This window comes from Xenopus laevis, chromosome 9_10S, assembly GCF_017654675.1.
Source record: "Xenopus laevis strain J_2021 chromosome 9_10S, Xenopus_laevis_v10.1, whole genome shotgun sequence".
NCBI classification, from domain to species: Eukaryota; Metazoa; Chordata; class Amphibia; order Anura; family Pipidae; genus Xenopus; species Xenopus laevis.
The window spans coordinates 85,118,051-85,143,755 of NC_054388.1; the positions used below are offsets into that span (position 1 = coordinate 85,118,051).

Below are 25,705 nucleotides of genomic sequence, written 5' to 3' on the forward strand. Positions count from 1 at the left end.
AGCAACAAAAGGTGTGGGCTATGCTGTAGGAGAGGCACGCCGATGAGAAATGAGGGTGGATATTATGATATTACACCCACCGCAGGAGGATTGCGGAAGGAGAAAAAGAAGAGGAAAGGCGTAATTTTTCCTACTACCGCTATCCCAGAGTCTACGGGGCAAATTTACTAACCTCCGAAAACTCGCCAGCGACGGCTGCGCTCACATCGCAACACTTCGCCAGGCGTAGATTCGCCAAGACAACGATAATTCACTAAAATCCAAAGTTCCGTCCATGGCGCGGAACGCTGTGAAGTTGTGCTAGCGTTACTTCGGCAAACAAAGTGAAGTTGCGCTAGCGTTGCCTCATTTGCATACGGCGGGAAGTTAAAGTTGAATGGACGTATATGTTGCAGCAAATACATTACGCTAAACAAGCCCAGGGAAGCTTAATAAAAAAAATACAGTTGTTATATTGCCCTATACATGTGCCCACTGTATAGTTTATGTGCCATATGTAAATGTAGGGGGAAGCCGGGTACCCCAGAAAAAATTTACAATCTTTTGCAGCCTATCACAAAGTAAAAGACGCTAGCGTTTTTTGGGACAAAGAAAAAATTGCAACTTTTTTTGAAGCAAGTCCTATCTACTCTATTGCACTTCGCCTGGTCTGAGGTGGTGAAGGCAAGTCTGGCGCAAGAGGTAACGTTCAGTAAAATGCGCAAGTAAGTGAATTAGCATAGTTACGTCCCTTCACCATAGCACAACTTCGTCTGGCGTAAGGGTGTGAAGTAGCGCTAGAGTAGGTCCACTTTGCTAGCGAATTTACGCCAGCGCCCGTTAGTAAATCGGCGAAGTAATGAAATGAAGTCACGCTGGAGAATTTTCGCTAGTGTTAGCCACTTCGCCCTTTAGTAAATCTGCCACTATATATGTATGTTTAACTTTATTTTTAAAGTGCTGTTTAGGAGCTATAGAATCATAGCTATATAATAAATAAAAGTACAATATATGAAAAGTATACAATAAATACAATAAATATAAACAGTAAACAAAACTGATATTAGGACACAGAGCTTAATTGTAATGTGGTAAGAGACAATGGGAAGGAAGTCCCTGCCCCGTAGAGCCTACAGTGTAAGTGGGAGGGTGGCTAACATATAGGCACAAATTGGAGGGAAAAGTGCACAAGATAAAGGCATTGTCCAATAGGTACCAGGACGAACCCAATGTTCTAGTGCTCCAAAAGGTAGACTTTTAGTTTTTTCTTGAAGAGATTGAGAGAGGAGGAATTCAGGAATTGAATTCCATAGGTAACGAGCAGCAAGTTTTGCGACTAGAGGTGGCAGAGGATGTGGATGGTGTGACAAGAAAGTGGCTCTGAGAAGAAGGGAGAAAATTAACAGGAACGTACAGTGAGAAATGTCGTGAGGAGCAGAGGAGTAAAGGGATTTGAATGTAAGCATAAGGCTATCCTTTGCTCAACAGGCAGCCATGCTAAGGATTTTAGTTTGAACAGGTTCCCTCTTGGTAGAGAGCAGAAGGATCCCAGTAGTGGATTTTAAGATTGATAGGAGAGAGAGCGATATTCAGGAAGACCAGTTAGTAGGAGATTGCATTAGTCTAAATGGGATAGGATAAGAGTGTGGATTAGTGTTTTGGCTATTGTTTCTGAAAGAAAAGATCTTGGCTATATTGCGGAGGAAGAAACGACAGGTTTTGATGCTAGTATTAATATGGTTAGAAAAGGAGAGAGACTGGAATATGACCCCCAAGCAGCATGCTAAGTTAACAGGGTTAATGGTCCTGCCATAAATAATAATGGTGAAAGGAAGAGATGGACTAGCTTTGGGTTGAGCTTGATGTGGCGTTGGAGATAGCTTCTAGGTAGTCGGCAATCTGGGTCTAAACTTCAGCAGGTTAGTGAAGGTGTGTCTAAATGTATCTGGATGTTATTGACATACAGGTGTTATTTAAAGCCTAATGACAACTGGGAGGAGTCATCAATGTGACTATTGAAGTCACCAAGTATAATTGCCGGGCTGTCAGAGCAGAGGAAAAGAGAGCCAGGATTCTCAAAAATGCCAGACAGACCACTGATTGCCCTTCTTTATTAAGCAGCAGGCTCCACCTGCTTCTAATAGTGGTGATCTGATGTTGGATAGATGGCATGGTACAGACTTAAAATTAAGTCTATTGGAGATGGCCTTCCTGGAATTTTGGAGCTTTACTACACAACAATCAATTTTAATTGAAAATCTGTTACATGTTTTAAAACTGGTTAAATGTGTGTAGGGGGTCAACTCAAATGTGTGGAATACACTGTACAAATTTGTTTTAGCCCATAAAAAAAGATTTGCATTGATTTTCCATTTAGTTTTCTAATCGAAATAGATTTTTTCTAAAATTTGAAATATAGTTAAACAAATAACAGTCTATTGGGGTTAATATACTCGCAGGAATGCATGCATTTTTCCGACTGTGCAGTGTATACAGATGTCCAGTACTGGGAGATTTTTCTTTAGATGGTCTTTTGGTGTATCAGGCAGTGTGTAAGGGAAGAGAGATAGAAATATGGGCCACTGGTACTAGCAATTAGAAACATTTTTGGAATTGCAAAGAAATTTCAAATTGTCAGCAGGAGAATGAACACTATTCCTTGTCCTGTCCCCCTTCTTGGAATTCATACTGTACATACCTCTTGCTAATCCTAATCCCCTCCTAAAGACAGTGATTTATGAACCGGATCTCTTTCAGCCTGTTTACATGATATCTCATTTCCTTTCATCATTCTGTTCTATGTTTGGACTTCTAATGAAATTCTTGACATGTCATAACTGTAAACTTCATTCTTTTTTTAGGCTATAATCATCCTGCCCTTATAAAAATTCTGCAGCAACCACAGAATTTGGTAAGTTCAACAAATAATTTATGCCATTCATCTGCAGCATTTTCTTATGTAGAGTAACTGCAAATTTGCCATAGTTCAGCACCTTGGCTCTCATTATTCCTTTATTATTCTTATACTTATGTTACCCATTGCTGGAAGTGAGGAGTTCAAATGCATTTCTGGAAGTATAGTTGCAGTGTAGGGAGTGCTGGGATTGAGAAGAACAGTTCATGTTCTGGGGAAAGCAGTTGTAATAAAATGTTGGGAATATCCACTAATCATTTCCATCTAATGTCAGTGCCAGCAGTAGTCTACAGCCCCATAGTAGCAGAATATTTTTTACATACTTTAGTCATGTGCTCTGTTTTCAGACACACATACTATCATTCTGGTATTCTGCTATGGAAGCACTACAGATTTTTAACATGCCATTAGGAAACCATCTGTAAAGTTCAGAGGTGTGAGATTTGCATTCAAGCTTTAAATAAATGTAAAACCTTAACAGACCTTAGAAATGGGAACTGTGGATCTAAATGAATTTGCTTATTGGTGTAAATTGCCAAACATCCAGTGCATAGAACATAGCAGAGCTTTACCTATATTTTCCTCTTAATGTATGTCATCAAATCAGCATTTTTATTTATCTTTTGGTTGTTGTTGTTAGTTCAATTCTAACATACAACAGCCCAAGAAATGGAGGTATGTTGTTATCTTTGTTCTGGGCTTCTTACCCAACATGCTTGTGGCTCATCCATGAAATAAGCACTGTTAAAAGTAGAGCAAGTTAAAGGTGACATATTAAGGAAAAAAAAAAAAAAACAAGTATATACCAGAGCAATATACTATTTTAGATATAGAAGGATTGTCTTTGAAAAAGAAGTTTTTCTGTTCTAGCCTGTCCCACTTTCTGTTCTTTGAATTCTCTGGCTGTACCAGGGAAATGGCGGCACTTTGCACACTGCACAATAGGAAGGTACCAATCAGCAGCTAGGCTGACCTAATAGGGAACTGAAGCCTGTCTTTGCTTGTGTGATTGCAAAGCTGTTATTGGCTATTCTCCTCCTACTGTGCTTCTGGCAGGGACTTTTGGGACACACCCACCCCTCACTCTGACAGAGACCAGTGAACATCTATAGGGAGCTTCAATAAAGGGGCCATTTTTTTTCTTTTATTCTATATATCTCCTTTAAGTACCAAGGCATTTTACTCAATGATACTTTGCTAATTGTACATGCTACGTCTCTCTAGAGTCAAGACCATAACTCTGCTGGCTGTGGAAAAAATTGGAGAATTGACTTTTACTGTATTGTTTCACTAGTCACCAACCGAGCACATAAAAAAATAAAAATAAGCATATACTGCTTTTAAATACAATTACACGTATACCCCCAAAAACTGCTTTTTTTGCATACTGAAAGAAAATGTAATTCTAATCAACTTTCGAGTAATCATTAACTGAATAGTTTCAATGGCTATTTCTAAATGTATTTGTAGATGAAAGAAGTGTTTATTTGTCCCTTAATGTTCTCTGTCTCTAAAGCAGCGTAACCATTGTGTAATAGTTTCATAGAATTACATTTTACTTTATATACAGAAAGCTGTTTTGGGGTGGATATCGACTTCAGATACTGCCTGCAGGAATACAAAGAAACATATTTCAAACAATCTTAATGTAAAATCGGCTAATCTCTGATTGAATAAACATTACAATGAGGTTTGAGTTTATTTGCAAAATATATTCCATACAATGTTCTACTGGTACAGTTACTGGTTTCATTCCTTGTGTATCATAAAATCTATATTTATAAGCTATTTTGATTTTTTCAGAGCACATTTGTTAACAGACCAGCACTTGGCATCTTACCACCAGAGAACTTCACAGAAAAACTAGAGGATTCCTTACTATCGGTAAATATTTGGGGGGGGGCAAAGTGACTGACTTCCAATTGTCTGTGTTATTTTCAGATATTCAATTACCTTTTATTAATAAACAATAAAATATTCCTTATGATTTACTTATTTGAAAGCATAATGCGACAGTTTTTTAAACGTATAGACTTTATAGCAATAATGTTTTAAAATGTTAGCTTTTAAGTGGGTGAAAAAATAAGCCCACAGAATCAGGCCAGGGAACTCCCCTCGTAGAACACTTTATCACCCCTTATTATGGTGTGGCAGACTCTTTTTATAAAGCTGAATGGCACATTAAGATTTGCTTAATAAACCAGCAATAAACAATATTCTAAAATTGCCAGAAGAAGCCTCTTATGACTACCCCCTAGTTCCAGCTCTTTAAAAGGGCAGTATACCTCTTTATTCAGGGATTATCAACAAAACAAACCATTTTTCATTATTAAAACAATAGTCAAAAAGTATGTTTACTTACCCTGTTTATTAAACTCAGCTTGAACAAAGGGGTTCACTGCCCATAACTATTCTGTTCCACATTATACAACATTCATAAACGTTGTGTGTACATAACATGTAACCAGTGGCTCTCACAAATAGAAAGCACTTGATCTTGTAAGTTTGGGTTCATGAACAGAAGTTGCAGGTGGAAGATGATCATTATAGGTTAATTTAGGATAAATAATAACCTTTAACAAAAGAGATTAGAGAAACAGATTTGTAATCAAATCTTCCCTGCACCCAACATACTTGTGAAACATCCTGAACTGTTACCTTCAATCACAAAAGATCAGTTCAAAGCACAAATGTAAGGTTCCAGATTTTAACGAAAAAGCATAACAAATATAAATAAAATCTGTTTTTTAACTGTTAAATTAAGCATGGCGTCCACTGAAAATGGTGTTGCTTTAATGTTTTTTTATAATATTCTAGTAAGCAAAATGTTTGAGCTATCATACATTCTGTATATGAGTTTCTCTGACAATGTTATGTAGATTAATAGTACACATATGGAATTTATTATCTCAAATTTGTGGGGCCTAGGGTTTTATGGATAAGGTGTATTTTGAGTAATTTTAATAACCATACCTTGTAAATAAACCCAATAGGATTGCTTTGCCTCCAGTAAGGATTACATTATATCTTTGTTAGGATCAAGTATAAGGTACTGTTACTGTTAAGGTACTGTTATTATTACAGAGGAAAATGAAACAATATTATCAAATATTAGAATTATTTGGTGAAGAATGACTATCTTTCCATAATTCTGGATTTCAGGTTTCCGGATAAGGGCTCCCATACCTGTAAATACAGTATATTAATGGGCTTTCATTGGATATGGCTTTATTTTATTAGGAAGTTAAATTGTTTTACTTTATAGCAGAGAAAGTTTAATTTCACTGCTTATGTTAATTTGAATAAAGGTTCAGCCTTCAATTGGTTTTAAAATAAGGAAAATTGGCAGTGGGGTTGTTGTTGTTATTGGAGGGGAACAAAGGAGCAAGAAAAGCTTGGTAATTCTACTTTAGGCAGACTGGGGTAGATCGTCCTTTTCCAAATCGGGCAAAACTTCTGTGATTGTTTTGCAGAGCTGTGTAGTTGTAGGGGTAAGATTAGGTGATTATCACTTAATACAAAAAAGCCCTGTTTTAAATAGCCTGTGGGTTTATTTTTCTTTAATTTACTACTTTTTTTTTTTTTCAGATTGGGCCTAAAGCATTAAGACAAGTTATTACAATGTCCTGTGGATCATGCTCTAATGAAAATGCTTTTAAGCTTACATTTATGTGGTACAGAGTAAGTACATTGCTACATAGTTGATAATTAAAATGCTCATTAGTTCACAACTGTGTTTGCTATTATTTTCAACAGTTCGCCACTTCTCATGTCATCATTTAATGAATATTTCCATTCACTAGAAATTAACTTTTTTTCTCCCTCTGTTATTTTAATACATAAAATAATGCATAAAATACAAATTAATATTAGAAACTTCACTTAAAAGGGGTGGGTCACCTTTGAGTTAACTTTAAGTATGTTATAAAACGGCCAATTCTAAGCAGCTTTTCAATTGGTCTGTATTTTTTTATTTATATATATATATTTTATTTTTTTAGCAGTGTTTTAATCATCTGCTTTTTTTCTTCTGACTCTTTCCAGCTTTGAAATGGGGGTCACTGGCTCATCTAAAAACAAATGCTCTATAAAGCTTCAAATATGTAGTTATTGCTACTTTTTATTGCTCATCTTTCTATTCAGGTCCTCTCCTATTTTTATTCCAGCCTCTTATTTAAATCAATGTATGGTTGCTATGGTAATTTGGACCCTAGCAACGCATTAGTTAATAGTGCTGCTCCAGCAAACGGAATTTAATTTTGAAATCTGACATGAGGTTAGACATATTGTCAGTTTCCCAGGTGCCCCCAGTCATGTGAATTGTGCTCTGGTAAACTTCAGTCTCTCTTTACTGCTGTACCGCAAGTTGGAATGATATCACCCCCTTCCCCCCCCATCACCCCATCAGCAGAACAATGGGAAGGTAACCGGATAACAGCTCCCTGGTAGATATAAAAACAGCACTCACTAGTAAAAATCCATGTCCCACTGAGACTCCTTCAGTTACATTGAGTAGCAGAAACAATAGCCTGTCAGAAAGCAGTTCCATAGTGCAGTGCTGGCTCTTTCTGAAAGCACATGACCAGGCAAAGTGACATGAGATGGCTGCCTACACACCAATATTACATAAAAATACACTTGTTTATTCATGAATTACATTTTACATGGTGGAGTGAATTGTTTGCCGTGTAAACAGTGTAATTTAGAAATAAATAATACACAATAAAAATCTTGATAGAATCCCTTTAAACAAAGAAATATAGCAAAACTGTCTTGCCAGACTGCAAAACCTTTATGACAGGGTTGTCCAAATGGAGACCCACCAAGGGACTTTATAGCCCTCAAGCTGCCATAGACTTCTTTTTATGATACCATCATTTTAATATAAGCCAGCACTCAAATATTGCTTGTCCTCATCTTTAATTCAGAGCCAAATAATCCAATAATATTTTATCTTCTTAAGAAAAATAGCTGGACATTCTCTCTATTCCTAGAGCTCCTATTCCTTTTCATCAGGCATAAACTTTAATCGAAGGTTCTGTTTAATGATCAAATATTCCTCAGAATGAAAAGGACTACAAGAAAGTATTCCATAAAAACTGTCTAAGCACATTTGGCCTCTCAACTTTTTAAACAGGTCCTTATAAGCCTTCTTACAGATGTGTTACAGATATCTATTTTAAAATAAATAAAAGTGTTACAGATATCTGTTGTGGATAGCCTTAAACAGTTCTCGTTCCACCCTTCTTTTTTCTGTTCTTCATTGATAGGAGAAATCTGTATATTTATATTTTGCCTGCCAGTGCACGTGAATGATCTTTATAACCATATTAACTGATTGTTTTCCAGAATAAAGAACGAGGTCACACTGGTGTCACTAAGGAAGAACTGGATTCTTGTATGATTAACCAGGTAAAATTGTTTGGATTCATCTGTACCTCTTTAGACTTGATGGCACATTGGTTACTTTTAGGGATGCACCGAATCCACTATTTTGGATTCGACCGAACCCCCGAATCCTGTGCGAAAGATTCGGCCGAATACCAATCCGAATCCTAATTTGCATATGCAAAAAACATTTTACTACCTTGTTTTGTGATGAACAGTCAAGCGATTTCACTCATGACCCCTAATTTGCATATGCAAATTCGGTTCAGCTGGGCAGAAGGATTTGGCTGAATCCGAATCCTGCTGAAAAAGCCTGAATCCTGGCCAAATCCCGAATCGAATCCTGGATTCAGTACATCCCTAGTTGCTTTCTCTGTCTGTATATTTCAGCAGATTGAAAAGCACCTGAATCTACTCCTGCTGCCTCTTTTTTCCCTGTATGTGAAATGATTGGCAGAGCCAGCTGTCAGTTCATATTTGGGCAGAAAAACCTCAGCACTAGTGCTGTCGGGAATTTCACATTTAATTGAACGTATATAGGCATTAGTAGTTTCAGGGCACTTCTCTGCTGGCTGGCAGAAGATATCACTTCAGTCTCTCTGCCACTGCTTAAGTTCTCGAAGCAAAATATATATACACACACACAGGCACACACACAAAAATGCAACATAGAAACAGAAATGTATTAGATAAAAATTTTCAGTCTGATATTTCTATTTAAGAAGTAGATTTAAAAATCGCAGGAATATTAAAAGGCCTTTCTTTTTGTTCTAAAACATTAATTCTAAGTAGTAATTTCATGAAATGATTACAGGGAATGATGATGCTACTGATTGTTAGCAACTGGTAGTCCAGCAGGATAATATTTGGAGCCGGGCAAGTTTACGTTTGCACCATCACACTTTAGCTCAGCAATTTTCTGATTATATACTTCAGCATATGGGCCCTTTTAGATGAAGCACAACAGATTCAATGAACCTCGCTTACTGTGCACGTGTACAATATTATAAGTAGAATAAACAATTACAATAGACCCTAGGGCAGTTACTGGTTTAGCCCCCCTTTTTTAATAAATATAGAGTACATATGCTTTAGAAGCTCTCACAGACAGGAATTTCTATTAGCAGTGGCCTTACCATGTGACATTTTTGTTGACGTATGAGCTTTGGTGATAACATTTTACATAAATAACCATTTTCAAAAAGAATATTTTAAAAGGGTTGTTCACCTTCAAAAACGTATTTTCAGTTCAGTTGTCTTTATATAGTTCACCAGAAATAAAGACTTTTCCTAATTTTTTTCAATATTGAGCCTATAGTTTAATTTTTCACCTTTTTATGTTTTTCTAAAGCAGCTCTGGGAGAGGAATAACCGATTCTGTATCAAAATTGATATATTAATTAATACATTTGTTATTTTTGTAACAAATTTTAGATTTTGTAATCTAAAGACAATGAAAAAAAAGTGTTTTGAATGTTAACAACCCCTTTAAACTGAACCCTTCAGGTAGTATGAAAGCAAGGGAAGGTTGCATTTAGTTTGCCCTGAAAAGGCATCTTTATTTCAGACTTTGTTTCCCATCTAAAGCTGGAGCAGGTCTGGTTATTTTATGAGGTCAACAGACAAGCAGATTGTTACATAATTTGGCCACCCTATGAATACCCATTGTTTTCTATCTGTGTTCAGTTTCCAGGTTGCCCAGATTATAGCATTTTATCCTTCATGGGTGGTTTTCATGGCAGGACTATGGGTAAGAAAATATAAACAATATAATTCTTCCTTACATGTAAATTAATAAATATTTTATTCTAAGACATTTTTAAAATGAAATGTTCCGAACAGACTAAAATCACTTAAATGATCATGTGAAACTGTGTGGTTGTTCAAGGACAGTATACTTCCTTGTTGAGGTTGAGTTCAGTCAAAAGCGATTGTGCTGAATCTAGTTTTTGCCTATTACTTTAATCACAAAAAAAATCTAAGACTATGCTCATATACAGACATGAAAATTAATAACAAATTATTTGCTCCATTTCCCCTTTTGTCAACTTCTCAGTCCATGTTTTGAGTATGAGTAAATGTACTAGGCTGCTATGGAGAAACTAAGCTTAGAGGTTACAATATCAGTAGAAATTAAGGAAACTTCATAGAACCTGATGCTACAGGGCTGATTATTAATCAATTGTGATTTAGAATGCACTAGTGTCTATGCTGACCTGTGCTGTGCCTCTGAATGAATTAATTTGGATCATTCATTTTATATTGCATAATAGTCATTCCCTAAGATCAGGTAATTGACAGTAGCCTGGGGCATTTACAGCAAAAATGAAGATGAATAGGAAATACTGGAGGAAACTTTACTGCTAAACAGCTGGTATGCAAGTTTATACCATAAGCTGTAGCAGCATTACTTTAATGTTGGATGATTGAACAGTTGTCTGTGTTTATGTATTAAAAAGTGTGGGTGGGAAAAGCTTACATTTTTCTAACCAGAGTAGCACGAATGCAACAGTCACTCACTTTCTAGGTGATTTCTTCTTATTTCAATATTTGTTGTCCCCATATTCTGTGGTTTTAATTTCAGGATGTTTGGCAACTACACACTCTAAAGCTATCCACAAACTGGACATTCCTTCTTTTGACTGGCCTATTGCCCCATTTCCAAGGCTAAAATATCCATTGGATCAGTTTGTTAAGGAGAACCAGGATGAAGAAGCTCGCTGTCTGGAAGAAGTAAGTTTGAACTTTTGAGGTACATTACAAATCCGACATAAGGTGTCTATCTATACATACATACATACAGTACATACATACATACATACATACATACATACATACAGTTGTACATGGCATGTATTTTAATAAACTTGATGAGCAGAACTGTTTGCAAAAACCTCGGTATCAAGAACACATATGAGAACAAGGAAAATCCTGTACATAGAAAATGGTTTTGTCCTTTTTATTTTACATGTATTGCTAGTGAATTTTATGATCAGTCCTTATAAAAAGGCAAACTGTTCCTCCGTGTTCTATAAAGGGAAGTGATATCTATGCACATACTGTATAAAGTTTTGTTCTACAATAGAAATTGCATCAATCTTCCAATCACCCAGTCAACTGTGAATGATGACAATTACATATGCAGTTACATTATTCATTTGGATTTAAAAATATGACATTTCTTGATCAGTTTAACCCATTATTGTATCACTGACCCTTGTATGCCCTTAGCCTAAATGGGATGTCCACACACATTCTAAAGGCATAACACAATTATAAAAGGGCTGATTTTGCAAGGTGGCAGCTGCCTCTGAAAAATAGGAACAGAGATTCATACTCTCTCCCTTGGCATACAAGGTGCAGCATACTTTTTATACCGTTCATTTCTTGGATAAAACCTCTTCGCTACTTGAATTCTCTGCTGGGGTTCTCAAGGCTCTGTCCTTGGACCTTTGCTCTACTCTCTATACACTGTGACTCCATGTCCAACTCATCAACTCCTTTGGCTTTAAGTAACATCTTTATGCTGATGATAATCAAATCTTCTGTCTTCCTCTGTCATATCACAAATGTCCAGCTGCCTCTGCTATATCCTCTCCAATATCCTTTTGTTATCTAAAACTCAACTTGGAAAAATCAGAACTGATTGTATTCCCTCACACACATGCACTCTAGCACAACATGTCTGTTGCTGTTAACTGCACGGATCATTCATCCCAGTATGCAGGTTCGCTGTCTTGGAGTTATGTTTGATTCTGCACTTTCTTTTATTCCTCACATCCAACCCCTTGCGAAATCTTGCCAATTACATCTTAAAGGGGACCCGTTACCCAAAAAAAATATTTTATCACATTAGTCAAGCAAAATGAACTTTAATTACACTATATAAATTATTTGAATCTTGTTTCCTTCAGTCTAGGAATTCATAATTACAGCAAGCAGGCAGGAGCCATTTTGTGGAACTGTTATTAAGACAAGCCTTGCATCATCTCAGAATTTTATTTGTGCACCAGAATGAGGGACCCGATGTCCATCCCCATGCCCTGGCTACACAATTAAATGATGAAGAGAGAGGGGGAATGTGGGGAGAGCAGTGACATCTAGGAAGTGCTGAATGGAAAGTGAAAGTAATTGTCTGCCCCGCCTCTATGCCTATATATACTTGTTAATAATAATAATAATAATCAATTTCTTCTGCCCTAGTAAACTCACATGCCTACTTCCCAAACACCCAAACAGACGTCACCTGAGTAGCTAACTACCTTTGAAATTCATTGCCCCAGAGCATCCAATACTCCTCTACTCTGCAGAGAATTAAATATACTCTACTCTTTCATGAAACGTATTTACCATTAACAGCTCCTTCACTGTTCACTGTGGAATATGTTGGCATAAATATAATAATTATAAGTAAACAATTAGGACCACCATGCTGTCACTACAATAAGTTAACATTTTAGATGTTTAATAAAGTGTCATTTTTCTTCTAGTTGCTTTTCATTTAACAATATATTAGTGAGTCTCTCAACCAAATATATTTCTTGTGTAACAAAACAGGCAGCAGAATGAGCCTTAGATGATGCTTGATACAGGTTACAAAAACAAGTTTGGAAACAGTTTAGTGCAGCTGCTTCCCATAACAATTATTTATGATTTAACAAAACATGAAAAAATATTTAAGAAAGACCTGTCTGTGTGCTGACAGAATGGTCAAGAGGAAGGAGATATAACACACTGGCTGTATTTTCTTATTATTGACTAGGTGGAAGACCTGATTGTAAAATACAGAAAAAAGAAGAAGACTGTTGCTGGAATTGTGGTGGAGCCAATCCAGTCAGAAGGAGGAGACAATCACGCTTCAGATGACTTTTTCAGGAAACTGAGAGATATTGCTAGAAAGGTAGAAACACCTGCTGCTTTTTACTGCTTTATGTCAATTGTGCTTAGTATATTACATTCAATTGTTTGGTGGTTGCAAAGGAACAGTAGTTATTCCCAACTTTGGTCCATATTCCATTCAGTGAGAAAATGTTTTCTCGTGGTTTATCTTGTTAAAACTCACGGACAAGATTCAATTCAAGGAGGGACTTTTCTCCTAATTTAGTTCGTTTTTTCCCCATACACTTCAATAGAGTTTTCACATAATAAACTGTGAGATGTGTCTTTCTGAATTGAATCGCATCTTAAATTTAATCTCGTCCATGAGTTTTCACTTGATAAACCTTTTTCTTACTTATTGAATCTGGCCCTTTGTATCAAAGAAGTCAAAGAATATGGTACTGAAGAAGCAGTCAAACTGAAAGAATGAACCTTACATTTTTCTTTTAATTCACAATGCACTTTAATTGGCTTCTCTGGGGAAAAATTTCAAAGTATTTTCTGTCCTATTAACAAAATTATCCATCTGACTTTTCATTTGAATTTAAAAGGTAAGTACTGCATTCTGTGCACTTGTCAATCAGGTCTTAACAAGATGACGGTAAAATCTATGTTTATAGCTTATAAAGTACAAAGAGTTGCTTTCTTTAAATTGTTGCTTTAATTGTTTTAAAAATATTCCTTTTCTCCCTGAAGCAAAAGGGGCACTTGCTTAGGGCCCACTAAAAATGGAGGTAAACATACCAACAGCCATTTCCTTTGAAATAACTTATTATTTCAGTTATTTTTGTACATATTTTCTGCATAATTCAGAAGGTTGTCCTTGCCGAATGATTTCACTTTCTTAGGGGTTAAGGAATCTTTTTGAAACTGAGTTTTCAGTTTTATTTACAAGCCAAATGTGGCCTTCTCTCTCTCTATTTCATTCTTTTCCCATATAGCATGGCTGTGCATTTTTGGTGGATGAAGTGCAGACAGGAGGAGGATCTACTGGAAAATTCTGGGCTCATGAACACTGGGGGATGAATGACCCAGCTGATGTAGTGACATTCAGTAAGAAACTGATGACAGGAGGATTTTTTTACAAAGAAGAATTCAGGCCTAATGCAGTGAGTTTTTTCCTTTAATTTATATTATATTCAACGTACTTTTCTATGAAAAAAAACTTCTGTTTCATAGATGATTTTAAGAAATTCATCCTGTGTGTAGAAATAAGGTCCTATTATCTTTTTACAAGCAGTGGGACTCTTACGTGATTGTTCACGTCTACATCCCAATTGTCTCAGTAGAGGAATGACAATCTCCAACTAAAAATAAGTGGGTCTTATAGGAAAGTCGAATACTAGAGGTCCTCTGCAATCTTAAATATATTGATAATGGGTTGAGTGCAGAGGACTCTTGTATTTGTCTGTATGTATTTTGTGGTCACAGCCTCATTGCACCCCCACCTAATGGTTTTAAAAATTAGTGGTGAGCACAACTTTCCTTTGTTTGTTATAGGAAAGTCGGTCAGCTTTAGGATAATGCAAATGGGGTGTTTTTGCATTTTCTAAGTAGCTTGAAAATACAACATCCAAAATCAAACCCCATTACCTTTCATTGTGATCAGTTAAAATTGTTTATGTGATTAAAACAGTGGTTTGTAAATGCATCTGGCTTGGTGCCATATTTTCAGGCCACTTAAAAACTTAGAACTCAAACACCCAAATGTGTGAGAAAAAGATATATATGTATAGTTTTAATGGTGGAACCTGTTGATTCATACAACAAACATCCTGTTTTATATTATCAGTCTGTAGTCCTGTAGAGCCATGAATGGTATTTGACCCCTGTTTATCTTCCCATGTAAAAACTAAACCTATTGTATCCTACAGAGCTTCTACTATATAACCTGTGCCTTTTCTTCCTTTTCAGCATGAAGGGCTGCCCCCATGGCTACACAGCAGTTTATTCATATTAACTATTGTAGGGTTTCTAAGGCAAACACTACAGTTTTGCCAGTGCAGGGCAACAATATATTCTATATTTATTACTTTAAAACACTTTTTTTGTGTAACTGTTTCTTTAAACTGAGGACTCATTTACTATGGGCAGGGGTCATATTGTAAAAGCCTTACACATCCACAAATCCTTACATGTCCATACTTTATCTTATAGGTATTGATTCAGGCAGTATATTCTAGGTTCCCGAGTTTGTTTCCAATCAGAGGGCACTATCCCACACCAGGAGTCTGTATGTTTATTCCGCAAATGCATGGAATCATTTGGCTGCTCTGGTTTCTTCCACAAAAAAAAAAATACAGACAGGTTAAATGGTCTCTGAACAGAGTGTCTGCGGTGTGGAAAAGATAAGCAAATTCTATTTTAAGCTCTGCTTGGGCAGTGAATTATGTGAATGATAACAGTGGCTGTAAGTGCCTTGACTATATCTGTGCTCTATAAATAATAATAATAATGCTGATCAGTCACTCATATTTGCATGGAATCTAGATTTAAAGCTGCATTCAATTTACTGTAAGGGTCAGGGCACACGCTCAGTTTGGGGAGATTAGTTGCCCACCGGCGGGATGGCACTCCGTTTTCGCTTCGTTTTCCGAATTCGCCCAAAGTTGACTCATGAGGAAACTTCGGGCGACTTCGGAATACGAAACGCTCTGAGTGCCACCCCACTGGGGATTTACATTGTAGCCAGAGGGAGGCAGTTTGGGGAGATTAGCCCCCTCAAAAAAGGGGAGCTTTGTCGCCTGGCGACTAATCTCCCAGAATCTGAGCGTGTGCCCTGACCCTATACTTGATATAAATTTCTTCACATTTGACTGTGTTTGAATTGGAGAAACTGAAAGGAGGTTGTGATCCCCTCACTCTTGATCAATGCAGATTATTGCAAGCTACATTTTTTTCTATTATTTCCCTACCCCCACATCCCCTATTTTTCTGCCTGCTGAAGTGTAACACAGGGATCGGCTTTTATTTGAGTGAATAGCACAGCTTCAGATGATTGTCTTCTAAGTATGTGTCTGTGTTTATGCATATTACAATGATTTAAAGGCACTTCATGTTGCTAGGCAACACATTCTCATAGGGTCCAATAGAACCTGAAATTGACTGCATTGACACGCTGGCAAATCATGCCATTAGAATCTACGAGCTGTGGCAATGAAAGTATTAAAATCAATCAAACTGACACAATAGAAGCTAATGTTGCTGTACAGTATTTGTAAAGTGAATAGTTTTATATTACTTTTCCAATAGGTATAAAGTAAGTCTGTATCAATGTGCAATAGGCAGCTTGTAGTGGGTTGATTTGTTTGATGGCAGTCTAATACAAATCAAATAATGTACAAGTTGTATTGCTCTTGACACAGGATGATATGGGGCTATAGAGTTTGCATATATTTGGATATCAAATGGCAAGAGCCATCATTTACATTTCAGGAACTCATAGGCCAAAACATGCTCCAATGCTGGTGCAAACATGGCTAGTGAACCAAGACAGCTGTGTTGCTTTAAACTATAATGTATTTTTCATTGCATATGCCTATTGTCCCTACCAAAGGTCACATCTTTGATTCCACACCCCCCCCAACAGATTTTCCTCCAATCCACCTATTATCAGTACTACCTATAGTTGTGTAAAATATTAAATAGAAAATATCTCTGCTGTCCTGCTGACACAGTAGTGATCAGTTGTGCCTCTTGAGATTTGACCTTCCTTAAAGGGATTATGTTTTTATGATGTTGTTTTTATTTACACTGTTTACACTGCAAATAATCCACTCTACAATATAAAATTTAATTCCTGAACCATTAAGTGTATTTTTTTTAGTTGTAATATTGGTGTGTAGGCAGCCATCTCAGGTCATTTTGCCAGCACTTTAGGATGGAACTTCTTTCTGGCAGGCTGTTGTTTCTCCTACTCAATGTAATTAAATGTGTCGCAGTGGGACCTGGATTTTACTATTGAGTGCTGTTCTTATATCTACCAGCTGTTATCTTGTGTCAGGGAGCTGCTATCTGGTTACATTCCCATTGTTATGTTGTTAGGCTGCTGGGGGGGGGGGAGGGAGAGAGTGATATCACTCCAACTTGCAGTACAGCAGTAAAGAGTGACTGAAGTTTATCAGAGCACAATTCACATGACTGGGGGCAGCTGGGAAACTGACAATATGTTTAGTCCCATGTCAGATTTCAAAATTAAAAATAAAAAAATCAGTTTGCTCTTTTGAGAAACTGATTTGAGTGCAGAATTCTGCTGGAACAGCACTATTAACTGATGTATTTTTCCCATGACAGTATCCCTTTAAAGGAGCAGTGAATATACTTTCAGATACTGTCAACTAGGGTCCCATAGGGGCCTGTTACACTCCTGAGATCACTGCAACCAAAGGGCCTTTGCACCTCTTCCAACCCACCAATATGTCTACATTTTCACCTTATGTAACTCCCCTCCTAGATCTCTTACCCAGACAGCTATGTTACACAAGTAGTTTTGCATCACTGGTTGGGACTACTAATCATTACTTCCCATCAAGAGAATGCAAGATATCCACTTAGTCTTGTGCTCTTATTGCTTTAAAAATATGAGAATCGAACCACCAGGTGCTTTAATAGATCTGGTTTCCTACAGGAAGACTGCACCAGTGAAACACCCTCAATAACATTCTCAAAGAAACCCACAAGGTTCAAAAATGATTTAGCAAACATGTAGAGCAGACATTCTACTGCTTAAAATTGCAACTGCTTGCACAAGAAAATGTACAGAAATGATTTAACTGGGGATGAAATATTTTTTGTTTATAATGCAGCCCTACCGTATTTTTAATACCTGGCTCGGTGACCCATCAAAGAATCTTCTCTTGGCCGAAGTGTTAAATGTGATTAAGAGGGAAGATCTTCTAAGTAACTCTGTGCAGGCTGGAAAGGCTCTTCTAGATGGACTGCTGGATTTCCAGGTTATTCTTTATATGTGTTAACTGTCTGCTATCTGACTATGTTTTGTTATTTTATCTTTATCAAAATTCTCTCTTTGTATTGTCTTCTGAACCACTTGCCCTGGACTTGCCAAAAAGTACACTGCTCTGACATGATTGCAATTATTTTGACTTTTTCTGATGGCAAACCATATCCAAGATCCAGGAATGGAGTTGGCTGGAACTTACTGATGCCAGCAAACAGAGAGACTACCAATATCCATAGGGGTATATTTATCAAAAAGTGAAGTTAGAGATCGCCACAGTCCACTAGAGTGAAATTCCAACACTCTCCATTCATTTCTATGGGATTTTGAAAGGTGTATTTATCAGGAGGAACTTTCACTTTCACCCATTGATAAATACTCTAATAAAAATCCCTTAGAAATGATCGGAGAGTGGCGGAATTTCACTCTAGAGGACCGTGGCAATCTCTAACTTCACTTCTTGATAAATATACCCCATAATCTGAAAGTCTCTCTTATTTACACAGCATACGGTGTACTTTAAGGGCATTAGCACACAGGATGAAACTGGGTTTTTAATTGCGCTTCTTGGTTCTTTTGTTGCACCCTGCACTTTTAGGATAATGCCACACAGGGTTGAAAATTGATCTGCTGAAATACACAGGCTGAGAATCAGCGCCTGAGCTTGCATTAGCTTCCTGTCCTGCCTGCACTCAGAACAATTGCTGGCCTATTTTTAGCTTGTGTGGCATTAGCCTGAGTTGCTCAAACTACTAGTAGTAGCTCAGACACAGAAGTAAAATGCCCAATAGGTCTATTGGAATTGCCTGAAAGCTTTAGCCTAAAAAAGGTTAAATGTGCTCCTTTGGGTGATTATAATAGAGGGCAATATGAAATCATATGATTATCATAGAGGGCAATATGTCTTTGCCTCCTAAAACAAAACACCCAGCTGAGATGTATGTAAAGAAATAGTGCAAGTTAAAGATTTCATCATAGACGGCCTAAGAGGAAGTTCTTATAGAATTTGTTGAGCTGCCTTTGCCCTGTACTTGATATGTATTTCGTCCTGTAAAGGAGAAGGAAAGTCGTTTCACACTTGCAGGTGTTAAATATTAGGCACCCCCAAGTGAATGTATTTATTTACCTGAAACCCCGGGCCATTGCTCCTTTCAGTAGAAAACTGCACCGGACCGGATTTATTCCAGTGAGCACAACGGATCGATTTTCTTCCGGGTTCTTCTTTCTTCTCGCGGCTGCGTATTCGCATTAGAGTGAAAAGCCAGAACTTGAACTAGAAAGTCAGCTATTTCATTCAACTGCGCATGCGTCTGCCCCGGGAAATTTAAAGAAAGTAGACGGAGGAGGATCTCTCCATGGTGCTTACTGGTATAACTCTGGGCCGGTGCAGTTTTCTGCTGATAGGAGCACCGGCCGGGGTTTCAGGTAAGTAAATACATTCAGGGATCCCCAACCTTTAGAACCCGTGAGCAACATTCAGAAGTAAAAGGAGTTGGGGAGCAACACTAGCATGAAAAATGTTCCTTGGGTGCCAAATAAGAGCTGTGATTGGCCAATTAGTAGCCCCTATGTGGACTGTCAACCTACATTGAGGCTCTGCTTGGCAGTTCACCTGGTTTTTATACAACTAAAACTTGCTTCAAGCCTGGAATTCAAAAATAAGCACCTGCTTTGAGGCCACTGGGAGCAACATCCAAGGTGTTGGAGAGCAATATGTTGCTCATAAGCTACTGGTTGGGGATCACTGTTTTAGACTGTGCAGTTAGGTATAAGCTACTATATGAAATATTATCATCTCTGTGCATTACTAAAGCATATATTGTGACTGCAGTATCCAGTGCCACATGGGCAGCTTGTGTAGAGTTGTAGTTTGATTGTTCTCAATATTTTCCTTCCAGGCTCGTTACCCACATCTAGTACGCAGAGCCAGAGGCAAAGGCACGTTCTGTTCATTTGACACCCCTAGCGATGAAATCCGAAACAAAATCATATTGCAAGCAAGGAACAAAGGTACTTGGCACATTTCTGAATTTCTGTATAGACAGATAGCAGGAGTTGCAGAGGGTCTTGAGTGTTGCGCCAATAACCGAGTTTCTGACACACTGTACAGTGAGGCTAGTAATTCATTAAGAAAAATCACCCTCGACTTCTAATGTGACGGATTTTCTAGCAAACAGGAATCTTGGGACTGCACTGTATATGCTCCTACGCTGGCCACATACATTTGAGAAGCACATTAATACAAGGCACTGCATTTTCCCAAGTGCATTAACCCATTGTAACTAATCAGCAGGTAACCCTTTACTGGTCAATTGTTATTGATTGCTGCAATTGGGCAAATCTAATTACACGTGAGGATTTGATTACCTATTCCCTACAATGAGATGTTTTGTTTTGCTTTTTTTTTTTGATACCCACTGCAGTACATTTGCCAAATATAAAGTCGCCACCAAACTACCTTATAACACTGATTTTTAACAGGATGGAATAGAAAAGATAGTTAAAAAAATTTGAGATCCACTGAGGGAGTTATTAATCATAATCCTCATTATGTTCTGAAAACTACTCTGACCAAATCCATACAGACTTCCCTCCCCCCATTTATCAATACATTTTAATGAATTTTTCTTGTGTGAAAAGATTTACAGTAAAATTTGAATTGTACGAGATCTACAATTGTTTGGAAACGCCGTGCAACTCAGAAAATCTTCCAATTGTTATCAGGACATCTGCCATTTAATTTTACATGTTCTTGGCAGATCTGAGTTAGAGTACTTTAATAAATGCTGAAAAAATTTAATTTTTTTTTTTACTTTCCCCTTTAAAAGTTAGACTAGAAAAATTTAAAGCTTAATAAAAAAAAACCTTAATTTGTTATTTTTGGGTTCAGTCAAAGATTGAATTGTCAGCAAAAGACTGGTAATTCTCAAATTTGAGGGAAATGGAAAAAAAAGTGCTCACAACTTCTTTTAAAGGAGAACTAAAGCCTAACTAAAGAAGTAGCTAGAAATGTTATGCATTATGTTTGGGGCTTCTGTACCAGCCCAGCCCAAGGAAACCACCGCCTTTTAGCAGTAAAGATCTGTGTCTCCAAAGATGCCCCAGTAGCTCCCCATCTTCTTTTCTGCTGATTCACTGCACAAGCTCTGTGCTGCTGTCACTTACTGAGCTTAGGGACCCACTCACAATATACAGTACTCATAGAATAGAAATGTCACAGCATAAGGCTGATTAGTAATCAATACAGATAATTACTACATGGCAGCACAGAAACTAGTACAATTAGCATCAGAATTTAATAATCAGCCCTGTAGCATCAGATTATATTACAGACAAACATAATTTTCTGCTTGATAATTATTGGCGACCTCTAAGCTTAGCTTCTCAACAGCTGCTCAGAGCCCACTGAGTATGTGAGTGTCACAGACATTTTCCAAGATGGTGACCCCCTGTGACAAGTTTGAAGTCCTGGATCATTGCTGCGATTGACAAGCTGAAACTTTAGGCTGGTGCAATGAGTTCAGTATATAATATATGGCATTTTTAACCATATTCATTTTTAGTGCTTAGTTTTCCTTTAAGCCCCAGTTTTATTGAAGGCTCTCGCTGGAAATGTTACACTATTGGAGAAACGCTACATAGTGACGTTAGCCTTATTGTAAATGAAGTGTATTTACCTTTACCTTCAAACACTTATTTCAGTTTTGTTTGTTACAGATCGTTAACCAGATATTACTTTCTATTTTCTATTTCTGAAGTGTAAAGTTTCATTTTTCATATCCTAAAGCAGCTCAGCCGCTCGAGGGGGGGGGTCACCGACTCTTTAATGTTCTAAATTGATACATTAAGATGATACATTTCTTATCGTTGTCCCTGCTGAGCAGAATCCCTATCATAACAGGCAGCTGTTAGAATTGATACAATAGTTGCTAATATTCTACAGATACTGCTGAGAAATGTATCAACTAAATGTAGCAAATAGTAACAGTTCAGAATCTGCACCTGGATCACTAAACTTCCAGTGAAAACACTAGAGAGACTGGAACATTAAAGGGGAACTCCACACAAACATAACTTAAGCGTTTTGAAAAGTAAACCTAATTTCAAGCAACTTTGCAATATACATCAATTAAAAAATATGCAGACTTTTCATGATTTGTAATGGTTTGGAACAGTTCCCTAAGCCTAGTCCCCTGCTCTCCTGCTGACCTGTCTGACTACTTTGTTGAGCTGGATGACTACTGTTACTTTGTATCAACACTCATCTGTCCTCAGCCTGCATCCTCCAAACCCCACAATTCCCTGCACACGTGATTTCAATAAGGAACAGAACATCACAGTGCAATGCATTGTGGGTTATGCAGTTCCTGCATGTTGTCTGTAAGCTGTGGAGAAGTTGTTACAATTTGTAGTCCCTCCTTCCCTGCCAGGATTTCAAATGATGCAGAAAGAGAAGAACTGTTAACCAGCAGCATTGCAGCATAGAAAATGGCATTTATTCATAGTTTTTAAAGAAACAGGTAACTGTGATGGGTATATTAGGCGTTTCTGTGTTATGTGGGCCTCTATATCAAATTTTGGTTTGAAAGCCGCATTTCCATTTTAAACTTAAATTTTGGGAAAACCGTAAAAAAATAAAAGTTGGAAAGCAAGTGAAAGAAGTCTTTGTTTATGATGAAAACAACTGAACTGAAAAAAAAGTTTAAGGGTCTCTGTTATTCATGTAAAAGAGCCCAAATCTTGGCAAGACTTGAGTATGTGACGTGGAGATACTGTTTGGCTTTGGGAAGCAATGGAAGGGCTTTCTCTGGTGGTGTTTTTCCCAAGTCACTGCTTAGAACCAGTTGTTTGATACACCAATCATATGTCTAGCATTTCTAACAACTTAATAAGTGAATATCTCACAGAAATGTCCTTTCTCATTACTGTAGGTATTGTGCTTGGAGGTTGTGGTGACAAGTCCATCCGTTTCCGACCAACTTTGGTTTTCAAAGAGCACCATGCTCACCTATTCCTCAACATCTTCAATGATATCCTGGCGGACTTTAAGTAGAAGTTACATTGTTACTGAAGTCACCTGCCTGAAGTTGAGCCAGAAATACAGATCCGTATCACGTCCGGCTGGCGGTTCCCTACACATAGTTCAGGTTTAACTTTAAGCAGTGGGGGTTGGATGTTTTCATTTCATTCCAAAACAGCCCCCCCCCCCCCCAAAAAAACGAATTCAATGTGCCACAACGATGTCTATTTTCTTAGTAAAAACTGATGATTTTCCTAGTGTACAGCATAGGCTATGCAGGGATGTTATAATGGTGACATTCATTTTATTATAATTCTATGGAGCAGCTTCAAGCAAAAACAATATACAATCTAAAGATATAGAACAGGTATATTTCTCATTCCTTCCTTTATTCAATTGTTTTGTATTAGCGAGAATTCTCTAAGGTCTGTTTCAGTATCATGTTAACTCTGTGCATGTGTTGCTGTTTTTGAAAAACAAGAAAAGAAATGTGTGGTCTGTTCCTCTGATTTGATTCCAACCTGGTTTATAGACAGTAAATAGTTTAGTATTTCATCCTTTCATCTCCTAAGGCGCTGATAGACAATCCCTGGTGCTCTGGATGGTGCAAACAACCTCCCTAGCAACATTCCAGAGATGGCTTGTCTCTGCCCTAAATTTTAGCCCTTAGATTAAATACAGTGACGTCGATGCATCTAGTAATCGCTTTCTGTTTGAATATTAGATACAGCAGCATCTATTCAAAATCAGAATTTAAAAATGTAATTTTTGTGTCTCTGTAAATATGGTGCACGCCTGTAACTTCTAAGGCCATTAAGGATTAACATATATATAAACAAATAATACTAATAAGATAATAACTATGTAATAGTAAGTGAAGTTAAAAAAGACAGAACTATATCCAGCTCAGCCTTCGCAAAGGAAGGGGAAAATAAAAAAAACAGGAGTATAGTGTCAAGTTTAGACTTTATAATCCTGATCCAAAATGGCACACTTAAGCTGTGGCAATGTAAAGATTTCGATGCCCGCGAATTGACGCCGTCAAAATTTGAGTTTCGCTAATTTTTCGACATTTCGCGGGAAATTCGTTAATTTTTCAGCGAAAGGGGACAAATTAGCCCATCACTAATATTGTATTATCTGTGATGGAGGGAGCACAGCAGCACTTGCTACACACTGCTGCCTTCAGGCATGATAAGACTGAACCATTTAACAGTAACTGGTGGGGAGTTTTCACTTTCTGTTGACAGCTGTGTATTCCTTCTAATGATGTGAGATCTGAGTGCAGAGGCTTCTGGGTAAGGCCGCTTTATAGCTCCCAGGCACTGAAGAAATCCCTAGAAGTCCCACAGAAGGTACTATTTTAATTCCCCAGATATATATATATATATTCACATATACACACACACATTCAAATAACATATCTTCAATGTAAATGACGTAGCATGACACAACTATTGATGCGGTTACCAGTTTTATGAATAACATTTTTATAAATGTACAAGTTGGAAATCCACAATCTGCCATTTCCCCCAAGAGAAAATTACGGAGGAGGAGTAATGAGGTGCTGGAACAAAATGAACACGATCTACGGTTTACAGTGTGTAGAGTGCCAAACATGTATAAAGTACTAACTAAACATCACAGTGTGACAAAGTCATCAAATATGTGAATTTAATTGTTTCATGTGTTAATTAGTTTCAAATAAAGTCGATTTGTAAGTTTAAACTGCTTGTAAAGTGTATCACAATCCATCAACTTGTGTTTTGTTACCTATTCTTGTCATTTAACGCAGGGTTAGAGTCCTACACAGATTTAGTTGTGCACAACCTGTGCCCCAACCGGACCTGCTGACCTGCCACCCTGCTATACCCCCTACCCAGACATGCCCCCCCCGCACCCACAACTCACCACCTGACCCAGGGACCTGTGAGACCAGGGGGCAAATTCACTAAAGGACGAAGCGCCTAACACTAGCGTAGCGCATTTTCGTTAATTCGCCAATTCACTAACGAACGCTGGCGTAAATTCGCTAGTGTTACTTCGCACCCTTACGCCTGGCAATTTTGCGCAACAGGCGTAACTACGCAAATTCACTGACGCACAAATTTTTCTGAACGCTACCTTTTATGCCAGACTTCCTTCGCCACCTCAGACCAGGCGAAGTGCAATAGAGTAGATAGGGATTGCTTCAAAAAAAGTTAAAAAATTTTCTAAGTCCCAAAAAACGCTGGCGTTTTTTCTTTTTTTATGGGTGATAGGCTGAAAAAGATCGAAAAATTTTTTGGGGCTCCCCTCCTTCCCCCCTACATTTCCTAACTCATAGCAACTTAACTATACAGTGGACACATGTGTAGGGCAAAATAAAGATTTTATTTGCTGTTTTGAAGGTTTCCCAGGCTTGTGTAGTGCTGCTACTTATACCTCCATTGTAACTTAAATTTGGCGCCGTATGCAAATTACGCATCGTTTTGTAACTTCGCTTTGCTTGGCGAATTAACACTAGCGCAACTTCGCAACCTTATGCTTCCCCTGAGCGCAACTTCGGATTTTAGTGAATTTGCGTAGT

At 37.6% G+C, this 25,705-nt stretch overlaps 1 protein-coding gene across 2 annotated transcripts in view; it reads left to right on the forward strand.

Annotated features, from left to right (window-relative positions):
• abat.S (4-aminobutyrate aminotransferase S homeolog) overlaps nt 1-24,864 on the forward strand; it is a 63,201-nt gene extending 38,337 nt beyond the window's left edge. For both annotated transcript variants that reach the window (XM_018237370.2, NM_001089641.1), the window contains 11 exon segments: nt 2,841-2,890; nt 4,697-4,777; nt 6,482-6,574; nt 8,243-8,305; nt 9,968-10,031; nt 10,866-11,014; nt 13,044-13,181; nt 14,101-14,268; nt 17,965-18,111; nt 20,015-20,126; nt 23,048-24,864. In XM_018237370.2, the coding sequence (XP_018092859.1) occupies nt 2,841-2,890; nt 4,697-4,777; nt 6,482-6,574; nt 8,243-8,305; nt 9,968-10,031; nt 10,866-11,014; nt 13,044-13,181; nt 14,101-14,268; nt 17,965-18,111; nt 20,015-20,126; nt 23,048-23,169 (1,187 nt within the window). In that variant the 3' untranslated portion in view covers nt 23,170-24,864.
• The last annotated feature ends 841 nt before the right edge of the window (nt 24,865-25,705 follow it).